This window comes from Danio rerio, chromosome 5, assembly GCF_052040795.2.
Source record: "Danio rerio strain M-AB ecotype USA chromosome 5, GRCz13ab, whole genome shotgun sequence".
Classification (NCBI taxonomy): domain Eukaryota; kingdom Metazoa; phylum Chordata; class Actinopteri; order Cypriniformes; family Danionidae; genus Danio; species Danio rerio.
Window position 1 is genome coordinate 14,797,501 of NC_141025.1, and position 13,413 is coordinate 14,810,913.

Below are 13,413 nucleotides of genomic sequence, written 5' to 3' on the forward strand. Positions count from 1 at the left end.
CAAAAATTAACATTAACTGCAGTAAATAATAATCACTGTACAAGTATTATACAAGTATACAGTGATCCATTCAATTTAAAGGGCACCTATGGTGAAAAATCTAGTTTTGAAGCTGTTTGGACAGACATGCGTATGTGTAGATATTAGGGGTGTCATGATTCTCCAAATCCTCGATTCGATTACATTTTCGATTCTTAAGTCACGATTCGATTAGATTTTTGATTATGAATAATTAATTAATTAATAACAAATGAATTATTTGTAGCCTACCGTTTAAACGTTTAAACTACCTGACCTGTATGGTCTTTGTTTTACCCATAAACAAATCATACAGTAAATAAATAAAGGCAAGTAAGTGTATAGACCGTCATATTGGGGTGATAAACGCACATAGTCCTTTTTATTTTCAATTTAACAGCATAAAAACAGTGGACCAATTGGATCGGTTTTCAGATCGACCGCAACTTGTCTTAGGAGTGCGGTCCCCCCGCTCACCGAATTGATTGGCATCTGCACGTATTAACATGTCCCGGTAATCACGTGTCATGTATAATCATATAAACAAGACAGGACGTGTGCAAAGCAACCAGGAATGAAAGGTCTGTTCAGTTCGCTAGGATCATCAATCATCATCAAATCAGGAGTGATCAGGAGTAAGTTTCACACATTTAAAATGTTTTAAAACAATGCATGTGTGTAATGAAGTACAGCGATTTACTTCAGCTTTACTTCATCAGCACAGCCGCGTGTCAGAACAATTTTAAAGGAAGACTCTTCAATCCCGGTTTGTGGAAGTTAAATCAGGTTTATTTTGTACACTAATATAACAGATATCCATACAGCAGTGGAGATGACCCATTACCCATTATTAGTAAGGTGTACCTAATAAAGTGGTCGGCGAGTGTATTTCTCTTCTTTAAATCTTCTTCCTCGACTAGTAATATGTTTATGTAGGGATTAAGCTGATAGCATGTTTTAAACCTTATTGTGGCATTCCTTTTGTTATTTTTTATTTATCTTTATTAAATTTTTTATATATCTTTTATATTTTTATTATTTCTACTTGTATTTTTAATATGTAGTCTGTTTTGGATTGGTTGAGGAAAGATTATGAATAATAAAAAATAATTTCTGCTCAAAAAATGGGATTTGTGTTTGGAATTAAAAATAATGAGAGGAAAATTGGAGACTAGTGGGAGAAAAATTGAGTAGAAGTAGCTCAATGAAGTTAAAAGTTAAAACTGCTTGATATATCTGCTTTATGTTTGTATTGAGCAAATATCTGGTAGAATTGTTTTGCTCGGGTAGAAAAAATGTTTGTCCAATTTAAAAGCATCATCTTGGCTCCAGCTTTTGCTTTAATGGCAGCGTCATTCAAACTGCATAAACGAAGGCTTGATGATCATGTTGATTTGGGAACGCTTCAGAGAATCTTGCTCTCACTGTAGATGAATGCTTTTCTTTTGAGAAATGAATGTTTTATTCAGCGAGGCTTCATTAAATTGATCACGAGAAAGAAAATACTTGACACTGTGAATACAGAAAATCATATTGCAGATAAATGTTAAATGTGTCATTTCTTTGTCTCTCCTTTTAATTAGCATTAGTTGATTAATTTGTGCTGTTTTCAATATTGATGATAATCAGAAATGATTCTAAAGCACCAAACCAGCTTATTAAAATGATTTCTGAATGATCTAGTGATGCTTAAAAATTCGCTTTACGTCACTCACAATAATAATAGTAATAATAATTTAAAAATGTTATGAACTGATGTTTAAATTCTAATCCAGTTGATGTTTTGGGTCAAATAAAGTGAGCATAGGACTGCATGCTTCAAGTGATCCATTCAGATTTCATTTTCTCCGTTTCTCCAGAGTGAATAAAGCCCTTGCACATGTAATCAGGAAAAAATCACATGGATTGTGATTTATTCCAAACAGATTTATTTCTTTTTCTGGGGCTGCACAATATATCATTTCAGAATTTATATCGCAATGTGATCATCTGCAATAGTCATATTGCAGAATTTGCCATGTTGAGTTTCATTATAATTGATCATTTAATTGATGGGCTTTTGACGTCTGTGAATGTATAATGTTTTTAAAAGCATTTTCATTGTATTGATATGTGCTTGTAGATTTGTTTATTAGATTTTATGCACCAACAGATATATCCCAATCTAAAATTATAAATTGTTTTTAAATAGAGGTATTTAAGCCATGAAAGCCAAGAAATTGTATTTATATAGCAATATATATTGCAGAAGAATATGTCGTGCAGTGCTTCCCACAGGTTTGAAATATACTTGCGGTGGTGGTAGTCGGATTGAAAAACACTTGTTACTCACGGCACATGGTTACCTGCATATGAAAAAAAAAGTAATTTTTTTATTTATTATTATTTTTTTATGATATTTGTATTTATTATACACTGTTCCTTTTTAATGGGTTAAAGTTTTTTTTTTTTTATATATTTTTTAATTTGAACTTTTTTCTATTCAAGAGCCATGTGCACCCACTGACAGGTAAAATCTGCTGCTGACATTTTGTACAGCATTGACAAAGCATGTTAGAAATGTATAAAATATGTAAAAAATCTACATCATCAAATTAAAAAAATATATACAGCAAATGAGAAAAATAACAAAGGAATAAAAGCATTCATGAAATAAAAATCTCTAAAAAGAATAATAATTGCGAGAATTAAAAGTCAAATAAAAGGGCAAATGAGTAAATTAAAATGAAATTAATATTTCTAACGGTGTACAATATTTGCAGCCAGTTTAGATGTAATTTCGTCCTCTCTGAGTGTTTAGAAAAGTTTATCTGAGTGGTTCAGATCAAATAATTAATTGTATATAATTATATAATTTTTCTCCCGGTCATGAGGCTATGCACGCGCTTTCAGATACGAAGCCAAGTGAATGTAAATCAGGATTAAAATAAGAAATGATGACAGCTAAGAAAGTGAAACCAAAAGCTGAATTTTGGACATTTAAGGGGATTTAGAAACCCTGGACGGACACATTTTTATGTCTCAAAAGGCACATGTCAGGGTCTCTGCAGGGCACGTAAGATAGACAGTTCTTGCTCACACACAATGATAAATGGGAAACGTGTAGGGCGAGATGAGATTTTCCACTAGTTAACTGATCGCTGATGTTTTGCTGTTACAAAAATTGTAAAAAAAATTTCACCATATATACATGGGTGGTCGTTAATATACCTGGGCAGTCTGCCCAAGTTAAGTCTATGTGTGGTAAGCACTGTCGTGCAGCCCTACCTCGTTCATATGTGGAAATTTATCTGATATGATTTGGATATATGTCCTCTCTTGTTCACAGTGTAAGCAGGTAGATTGGATTTTTAATGTGAGTCATGAAAAACTGTAGCAAATGACATGAAATCTTACGCTTTCATTTCCGAACATAGTTATTCATTCATTCATTTTCCATCGGCTTAGTTCCTTATTTATTAGGAGTCGCCACAGTGAAATGAACCAATGAACCCCCAACCATTCCAGCATATGTTTTATGCAGTGGATGCCCTTTAAACCGCAACCCAGTACTGAGGAACACTTAAACACACTCATTCAAAACACACTCATACACTATGGCCAATTTAGTTTGTCCAATTCACCTACACTGCAAGTCTATGAAATGTGGAGGAAACCGGAGCTTCAGCATGAGTTCCAAACTTTAAATCTCATATACAAGAACAAAAAAAAAAACTTTCATATTGTCTATGTAAAAACATTTTGCATTTAATTGTCTTAATAAAAGATAGAGAGAGAGAGATTGAGTGCGAGCTCCACATCCACCATGTAAGCAATATAATTTAATTTAAAACTATTGCATACATCACGTGAATAAATCATGCCATAGACATGACATTAAAATGCCTGCAGGTTTGAAAAAGCCTTGATTAAAAAAAGATGGCTGTCATAAACTATAATAAATTAACTTGTCAAAAAAAGATAAGCTTGGCAGCAGTGTCGAGAAAGAGAAATAACTAAGTGCAATATATATAGCCCTTTGAATTTGTACTCCACGTACATTTATTTATATATATATATATATATATATATATATATATATATATATATATATATATATATATATATATATATATATATAATATAAATATATATATATATATATATATATATATATATATATATATATTTTTTTTTTTTTTTTTATAGAAAGATCTTTTCAATACGTTTCTAAACTTAATAGTTTGAATAACAAATTTCTAGTAAATGATTTCTTGAACTTTAGCATGATGACATTTTATGATGAGTACGTAATAGTTTGCTAGATATTTTTCAAGATACTGGTATTCAGCTTAGTGACTTTTAAAGGCTAAACTAGGTTAATTAGGCAAGTTAGGGTAATTAGCCAAGTCATTAGCCCCTTTCACTGTGATACCGTTAAATATCTAGAAAATGCCCGGAGCAACTTTTCCGGTAAATTAAAAAACGATGTTTAATTTTCCGGAAAAGACCATTCACACATCCATTTTGAAATGCTGGTATATTCTGACATCATTAACCTTAAATGGCCTCTAAATGGGTAAATCTAGATCGGATACGCGGCCGGCCAGAGGTGTGATATGCACATCATTATAGCAGCATTTTTTAATGAAACTTTATAACAATAATTTATATTTTTTACAGTACTGTGATGTTGGGTTTAGGATAGGGTAAGCATTAAAAATTACAATTTGTTGGGTAATTTAATAGATAGAATATAAATAATACTCTGTACAACTACTGTTTTTACATTACTGTGACGGTTGGGTTTAGGGTTGGTGTAGGGGTAGACGTTAATAAATTACAATAAATGGGACATTTAATAAATAATATAAATAATTCTCATTCATTTCCGGCCGCTACCATATACAATCCAGCAACAACTCTAAACGGCTGAGCTTGTATCTGTAAACATAGAAGAATCCATCTCGCACGTCCTCAATGAGGTCATGTGAAAACAACCTATTGTTTCCCATTCGTCACCTGTGAATAAGCTGTCCGTTTATTTTCCCACTTAGATTTTCCGTCTCAAATATTTCCAGCCATCAGCTGTAACAGCTTGGCATAGATAAGAGATGAGACCCATGGGACAATTTTCTAACAAAAAGGGGTTCTTTCGAAACCCCTTTAACACAGCTTCATTACAAGTGAGATTGAGAGACTATGGAATATTGCGATTAAAATCAATACAAGTCAAAAACTGCTTTGGCTATTGTAGGGCCAATAAAAAAGGATACTCTATGCTATGTCAAATCAGCATGAATGATTTCCCCTTCCACATCAGTTCTGAAACAGTCTCTGTATTTGAACAGATCCGAAACACACAAAGCTGTTGATTGATATTGTGAGTGCATGTCTGAATGGTTTGTTGGGTATGCGTGTCTCTTTAATGTTCTCTAAATCTGTTGTGCGTATTCTACAGAGCGTGGTGATTTCTTGGCATTGGATCTGGGCGGCACAAACTTCAGGGTGCTCTTGGTGCGCGTTCGAGGTGGGAAAAGACGAAACGTGGAGATGAATAATAAGATCTACACCATCCCTCAAGACATTACGCAAGGCACAGGCGAGGAGGTAGGCCTTGTAATCACACCGCACTTCATTAAAACCCATTCAGGATGGGAATTAGCTACATTCATTTGCGAGGTGGTGGCGCTGCTGTAGGATCAGGTTAGTAGAAGATGACGTCTGTTCACTGTGTGTCAGTAATAGGGATGAATGATTTTGGAAAGTAATCTAATTGCTTATTAATATTATTATTATTATTATTAATATTATTGTCATGTAAATATAATGATAATAAATAACACTTTAATAATTATAATATTAATAATAGTAATAAATATTGTCTATAAAACACTAAGACTAATAATAAAACAACACTTATTATTATTATTATTAATAATAATAATAATAATAATATTGTCAATAAATAGAATGATAATAAAATAACACATTATTATTATTATTATTATTATTATCGTCATCTATCAATATTTTAATATAAGATTTTTTATTATCACAATATTTTGTTAATAATAATAATAATAATAATAATAATAATAATATAATAATAGATTATGCACCTTAGAGCTGCACAATTAATACACTCATTAAAAAAAATAAAGGGAACACTTAACCAACACAATGTAACTACAATTCAGTTACATTAATGTGATGAGCCTGACTGCCATTAGGTACCAAGACAATATCCTCCGACCTCTTGTGAGACCATGTGCTGGTGCGGTTGGCCCTGGGTTCCTCTTAAAGCAAAACAATGCTAGACTTCATGTGGCAGGAGGGTGTCAGCGGTTCCTGCAAGAGTAAGTCATCGCTACTATGGACTGACCTGTGCATTTCCCAGATCAGAATCCAATTGTGCACATCTGGCACATCATGTCTAACTCCATCCATCAGCACCATCTTGCAACACAGACTGTGCAGGAGTTGGTGGATGCTTTAGTCCAGTCTGGAAGGAGATCTAAGGCAACCGCATCAGGGGCCTCATTTAATTGGGGTATTTCATGCGTTCAGATCTAGGTTGTGTTTTTTTTAGTGTTCCTTTTATTTTTTGAGCAGTAATTAAAATATGAGTTCAAACACACACACTATCTTATTTTTAAATTACAACTATTTGGCTATGTCTATTAAAGGAATGCTCCACTTTTTTGGGAAAAGACTTATTTTCCAAGTAATATTTACATTTTTAGCTTTGCCCAGCTTAGCATCAATAATTGAATCTGATTAGACCATTAGCATCTCACTCAAAAAAAATTAATAGTCTTAGCACACGATGTAACAACAGCAGAGTCAAGCTTAAAAAAGGAAAAAGATTAAGTCTTTGGTCATTTTCGATTTACATGCTAATGGTCTAATCTGATTCAGTGATCTATGCTAAGGCAAGGCAAGTTTTTTATATTGCATATATACATGCATACATTTCATACACAATGGCATTTCAAAGTGCTTTACATCAACAGGAATAAAAGAGACAAGTTTAAATAAAAACAAATAATACAGAAACAGAAGAAAACAGAAGCTGCAAAATGGCACACTATGCACTCATGCACTATGTACTTATGCACTTACACACTCAACAGCATAGTATATGCATGTAGTGTTGTCCCAAATGGCACACTAATGTTTTTTTTACTAAGTGGAAATTCAATGACAGTTTCCCTAAGAAATTTGACGGTTGCTAAATTAGTGAAATAAATGACCAAACTATTAACCGCATTTACCATCGGGAGGTGCTATAATCACTTTCGAGAGAGAATTTTGCTTTCTCAATCCAAAATAAAAATAGTTATCAAACATGCGTGCCCGATAGCTCCACCCCTTCCTCTAAGTGAGCAAACCTGTGGTCGTTGAGTGTGTGTAGTGTCCGTCATTCCACACTTCATTTTACCGGCTGAATGAGTGCATCATTAAAGTGCTCTTATTATTTTTAGAGTTTTCAGTGTGAACGCACTATTTACGTTGTTTATACTACAAAATGGCGTAAAATAGTGCATAAGTATGCGATTTGGGACGCAGCTAGAGTAAAGACAGTTTTTCCATATTCCACTGGTGTATCATATTTTCTCATTTTACTCTGGGACTTCCCTATTCTGCTGATCGGTGAAATGGTAAAACTCACCTGTTTTGCTCTAGGGGAGTTTTAAAATGAGCCTTTTTTTCAACAAATGTGCAGTGCTCATTTAAGTCGATTAGTATTAAAATGTAGTTTGGGCAGCCGGATCACAAGTCAGCTGTTCACACCTTTTATTATGATGTGTTGTTGTCAATTTGTTTCTAAGAAAACGACGCTAAATAGAAATAGACCTTCAAAATGTTTTCGTTTTCCCAACATATAGACAGATAGTCTAAAACACATTATATGTTCAGATTCCTGTTGTAGTGTAAATGCTCAAGTGGATTTAAAAACAACACAAAAGACCACCCACTCTTCACCTACTGACCTCATTGTTAAACATGCGTTGTTGAACTTTGCCCTCAGTACTCACTAGTGTGGTTTAAAGGTGAAAAATGTAAATATTCTTATACCAGTCCTGATTCTAAGACGAACTGCAGCAACAGCATATAGATTTGTAATATTAGAGCATAAAAACTAAAACGGATGCTCTTGGTATTTTGCATCTCGTTTTATCTTCATACACTTAAAGCCATATTCAGTGGATTCAGCAATACCAGAGAAATAAGCTCAGGAGATCTTTGAATATCCCTTAAGAGATGTGGAAAGAAAATTGAAGTGTCTTAAAACTGCTATACATACGTTTTACTTTCACAAAAATAAATTAATTATTAATACGGATTAGTTTTTTTTTTTTTTTAATGTAGGCTTGCACACATGAAATAGTGCATTGGTTTTAATTAAATACAGGTTTGTGAATGCTTCGTTTTATTGGTAACACTTTAGAACAGGGGACACAGATTATAGAACAATGAATAATACATTTAAAAGTGTATTTAGACATCTTTGTTATCTTTGTAGATGAAAGTACTGTATATGTTAGTTCATCTTTACTTGGTAAATGTTGAATTCTGATTAATCAAAGCTGTACAAACACTATTCATTGTTTGTGAATATATTAACAAACATTAAAGGGCTTTGAAATGTGCATTTTAATTCATTGTTTGGCATAAACATTGAAAAAAAATGTATGGCTGAAAGAAAAAAAACTAAAATCGCCATTTTGTTGTAATTACAAAGAGTTGTAATTTATTGAACTATGTTTGGTCACACCATAGAACCGTTTTAAGATTTGGCTTAAAAATGTAAAAAATCTAATTAATAAAAAAATAATAATTTTAGCCATTTGCTGAATTTTAAACAATGACAATATTAATTATATTAATTTCTGTCACAATAGCCACTTGTAAAATTAAGCTTGAGCTATTTATTAAAGATTTTTATATTTTCTTTTTAATTCATAAGAGTTTAAATTGATTGAACTTGGCTTAAGATGGTCACACCATAGGACAGTTTTAAGATTTGGCAAACAAAAAACAAACAAAAAACCCATCAAGACAGTGGTTTGCATTGTCACCTCACAACCAGCAACGAGGTTGCTGGTTCAAGTCCCGGCTGGACCAGTTGCCATTTCAGTGTGGAGTTTGCATGTTCTCCCCATTTTTGTGTGGATTTTCTTTGAGAACTCCGATTTTCCCCACAGTCCAAAGACATGCACTAAAGTTGAATTGAATAAGCTAAAGATGTCCATAGTGTATGAGTGTGTATGTGAATAAGAGTGTTTATGGGTGTTTCCCAGTACCAGATTGCAGCTGGAAGGGCATCCACTGCGTAAAAAATATGCTTGAATAATTGGCGGTTCATTCCGTTGTGGAGACCTTTAAGTCAGAGACTAAGCTGAAGGAAAATGAATGATTGAATGACATCCAGATTAAATGTTTAACTTTTACTGAATCTCAAATGATGACAATACTAACTATATTAATTTCTGTCAAAATTGCCACTTGTAAAATTAGGCCTGAGGTATTTATTAAAGATTTTTGGATTTTCTTTTTATTTAATAGGAGTTTAAATGTATGGAAAGGTGCTTGAGATGCTTGCACCATAGGACAGTTTAAGAGTTGACTTAAACAAACAAACAAAAAGTTCTCAATAAATATTTAACAATTTACTGAATTTTAAATGATGAAAATACTAAATATATTAATTTCTGTCATGTATGACAATGAAATAATGCCTTATCACAACAACCTGTTTATAGGGACGCATTATAGGCTTGAATTACACACCCAGACACTAAAGCCTGGTTTATACTTCTGTGTCAAGTGATCGGCGTGCATTTATACTTCTGCACGCTGTTTGTGTTGCTCTGCAATAACACTTCAGAAATGCTAGCTGGCAGTAGGTGTTTATGTGCCTCTGTGTCGGGTTTCTTCGCTGGTGTTATGTTTTTTTCTGAACGCTACCTTATTGTACAAGTGGCTCAAACTCGCTCATTTTGAGGCGGGACCTAGCGGACGTGCAACAATCGGAAGGTAAACACAAAGCAACAGTCTCCATCTGGAGCTCCTTCACGAGACCACACTTGTAAACACTTGCTCCATCGGGCTCGCGTGGCTCTCATCTCTGCCCACACTCATCAGCGCTACAAAGCCTACCAATTACAGAGCTTGCATTGCGAATCGTTACGGCGAGTAGTTACATTTTTTGAGAGGTGCACATCAGCGTCACCGACGGCCACGGTGAGGGCTATGCTTCCACTCATAGGCTGCACCTTAGCATAAGCATGCACTTGACGTGGGTCTCAAACTGTATTCCAGGAAGGCCAAAGCTCTGCACAATCTTGCTCCAACCCTAATCAAACACAGCTGATACAACTAATCAAGGTGTTCAGGTCTACTAGAGACTATTAAGCAGGTGTGTTGAAGGTGGTTGGAGCTGAACCAGAGCTGCGACCCTCCAGGAATTGAGTTTGACACCACTTTTATAGATGATGTGCTTTGTGCTTGAATAATCCTTTTGTCATCACTTACAAATATAAATGCGTGTCTGTGTTTGTGTGTGAATGGTTTTCTGCAGTTGTTTGATCACATAGTGCACTGTATCGCTGACTTCTTGGAGTACATGGGGATGAAGGGGGCTTCACTTCCTCTTGGATTTACCTTCTCATTTCCCTGCCATCAGGACAAACTTGACCAGGTACTGTACAGTACAAACATACACACGTTTACCTGTCCAGCTATCTATTTGTGGATCAACTAGTTAATCTAAATTAAGGAAATATAGATTCCTTTTGTTTCAACTCAAGGTTTTGTTGTAATTGAAAACATACCATGGCTTTTGTGACAATTCATGTGTTGAAAACTGACAAGTTTAGCCATCTCAACAACATTCTCTATGGTTGTAGAGGATAGTTATTTCTATCTGATCAATTTATCTTAATCCTTCCAAAAAGTATCTAATAATATAGCTAATACTTGATACATAGTGATTCATAAAAATACAGGGTGGGAATGACAAATTCCCAGGAGCAAACTTGGTATGATAGTTTGGCCAAAATTGATGTCCGTGCATCAATTGCATCAAATCGAACAAGTCTTTTTGGAATTTCTAAACCAGTTTATTTGGTGTAATCAAGGTATAAAAATGTATAAAGGTGAATATGGATCCCTCTAAAGTGCAGGTTTAAAAAACATGCCTATTAGAAAAACTAATATACATGAAAATAATTTAAAAATGTTTTAAATGAAATGATACAAACATAAGTAAACAAATACAACATGCAGGCACAATGTTTTATCATGCGCTTAGAATTAATTTTTTTAAAACAATTAATTTTACATACAGACTTCGACTGTATGGCCAATACACTGTTTTAAATATGGCACAGATGGGATGGTGCAGTTTACCCTTGTATTACTTATTTATTCGTCATTTATTTATGCTGCTTTGTCGGTGTACAGTACATATACGCTCACCAGCCACTTTATTAGGTACACCTATCACACTGTTTTACAATGCAAATTTCTTATTAGCCAATCACATGACAGCAACTCAATGCATTTAGGCATGTAAGAAGGGTTAAGATGATCAGCTGCAGTTTAAACCGAGCATCAGAATGGGGATGACAGGTGATTTAAGTGACTTTGAACGTGGCATGGTTGTTGGAGCCAGATGGGCTGATCTGAGTATTTTAGAAACTGCTAATCTACTGGGATTTTCACGCCCAACCATCTTAGCGGTTTACAGAGAATGGTCAGAAAAAGAGAAAATATCCAGTGAGTGGCAGTTCTGTGGGTGCAAAATGCCTTATTGATGCCAGAGGTCAGAGGAGAATGGCCAGACTGGTTCCAGCTGAGAGAAAGGCAACAGTAACATAAATAACCACTCGTTACAACCTAGGTATGCAGAAGAGCATCTTTTTACTCGCACTATACGTCCAACCTTGAGGCAGATGGGCTACAGCAGCTGAAGACCACACCGGGTGCCACTCCTGTCAGCTAAGAACAGGAAACTGAGGCTACAATTCACACAGGCTCACCAAAATTGGAAAATAGAAGATTGGAAAAACATTGCCTGGTCTGACAAGTCTCCATTTCTGCTGCAACATTTGAATGGTAGGGTCAGAATTTGGCATCAGCAACATGAATGCATGGATCCATGGTCGTATCAATGGTTCAGGCTGGTGGTTGTGGTGGTGGTGTAATGGTTTGGGAGATGTTTTCTTGGCACACTTTGCGCCCGTTAGTATCAAGCATTGTGTCAACGTCACGGCGTACCTGAGTATTGTTGCTGACCATGTCCATCCCTTTATGACCAGTGTACCCATCATCTGATTGCTACTTTCAGCAGGATAATGCTCCATGTCATAAAGCGTGAATCCTCTCAGACTGGTTTCTTGAACATGACAATGAGTTCACTTTACTCAAATGGTCTCCACAGTCACTAGAGCTCAATCCAGTAGAGCACCTTTGGGATGTGGTGAAAGGGGAGATTCACATCATGTAAAGCCGACAAATCTACTGCAACTGTGTGATGCCATCATGTCAACATGAACCAGAATCTCTGAGGAATATTTCCAGTACCTTGTTGAATCTATTCTAAGGAGTCCTCTAATCTAAGGAGTTCTGAATGCAAAAGGGGGTACAATCTGTTACTTGTTAGCTGTACCTAATAAAGTGGCCGGGGAATTTTACACTGAATTGCTAATGCATATGGTATGGTATTATGCAATATTCAATGTTTTTTTTCCATTATGCTTGTCGCTACAAGTTACTTTTTTTCCAAGTTGATTTTGTTTTGTACAGCCATATGATTCTGATTGACATTTTTTTTTAAAGGGTATCCTGATAAAGTGGACAAAGGGCTTCAAGGCCTCGGGTTGTGAAGGAGAAGATGTGGCATCCTTGCTGAAAGATGCCATTCATCGCTGTGAGGTCAGAACGAGCGCTCGCCACTGCTAGCACAGCATGGAAGCCATTTCTGCACTTATTAACCACAATTACCCAGCCTTTTATAACAAGATGTAATTAGTAGATGTTCAGTCAGGCGAATCGTGTCCCGAAAGGCAGTCATGGTGGATTTGCTTTGCTCTGGTTTGCTGGTAATACCTCCGTCTGTCTGTGTCTTTTATTTCTTAAAGGAGTTTGATTTGGACGTAGTGGCTGTGGTGAATGACACTGTGGGCACGATGATGACCTGTGGGTACGAGGACCCGCAATGTGAAGTTGGACTTATTGTGGGTATGTGTGTGTGTTTGTGTTTTTGGATTTACACTCCTTTTATTTAGTCTTTTTTGTTATATTAAACAGGGTGTTTGCTGGATCTTAAAATGTCTTTTAACTAAATTTTAGGCCTTAAAAAGTCTTAAATTCACTGACCTGTTGTGTTGTAGGTCTGAAATAATT

At 35.1% G+C, this 13,413-nt stretch overlaps 1 protein-coding gene across 1 annotated transcript in view; it reads left to right on the forward strand.

Annotated features, from left to right (window-relative positions):
- hk2 (hexokinase 2) overlaps nucleotides 1-13,413 on the forward strand; it is a 140,671-nt gene that overhangs the window by 98,384 nt on the left and 28,874 nt on the right. The window contains 4 exon segments of the mRNA NM_213066.1: nucleotides 5,459-5,607; nucleotides 10,586-10,705; nucleotides 12,847-12,942; nucleotides 13,149-13,248. Coding sequence (NP_998231.1) covers nucleotides 5,459-5,607; nucleotides 10,586-10,705; nucleotides 12,847-12,942; nucleotides 13,149-13,248 — 465 coding nt within the window.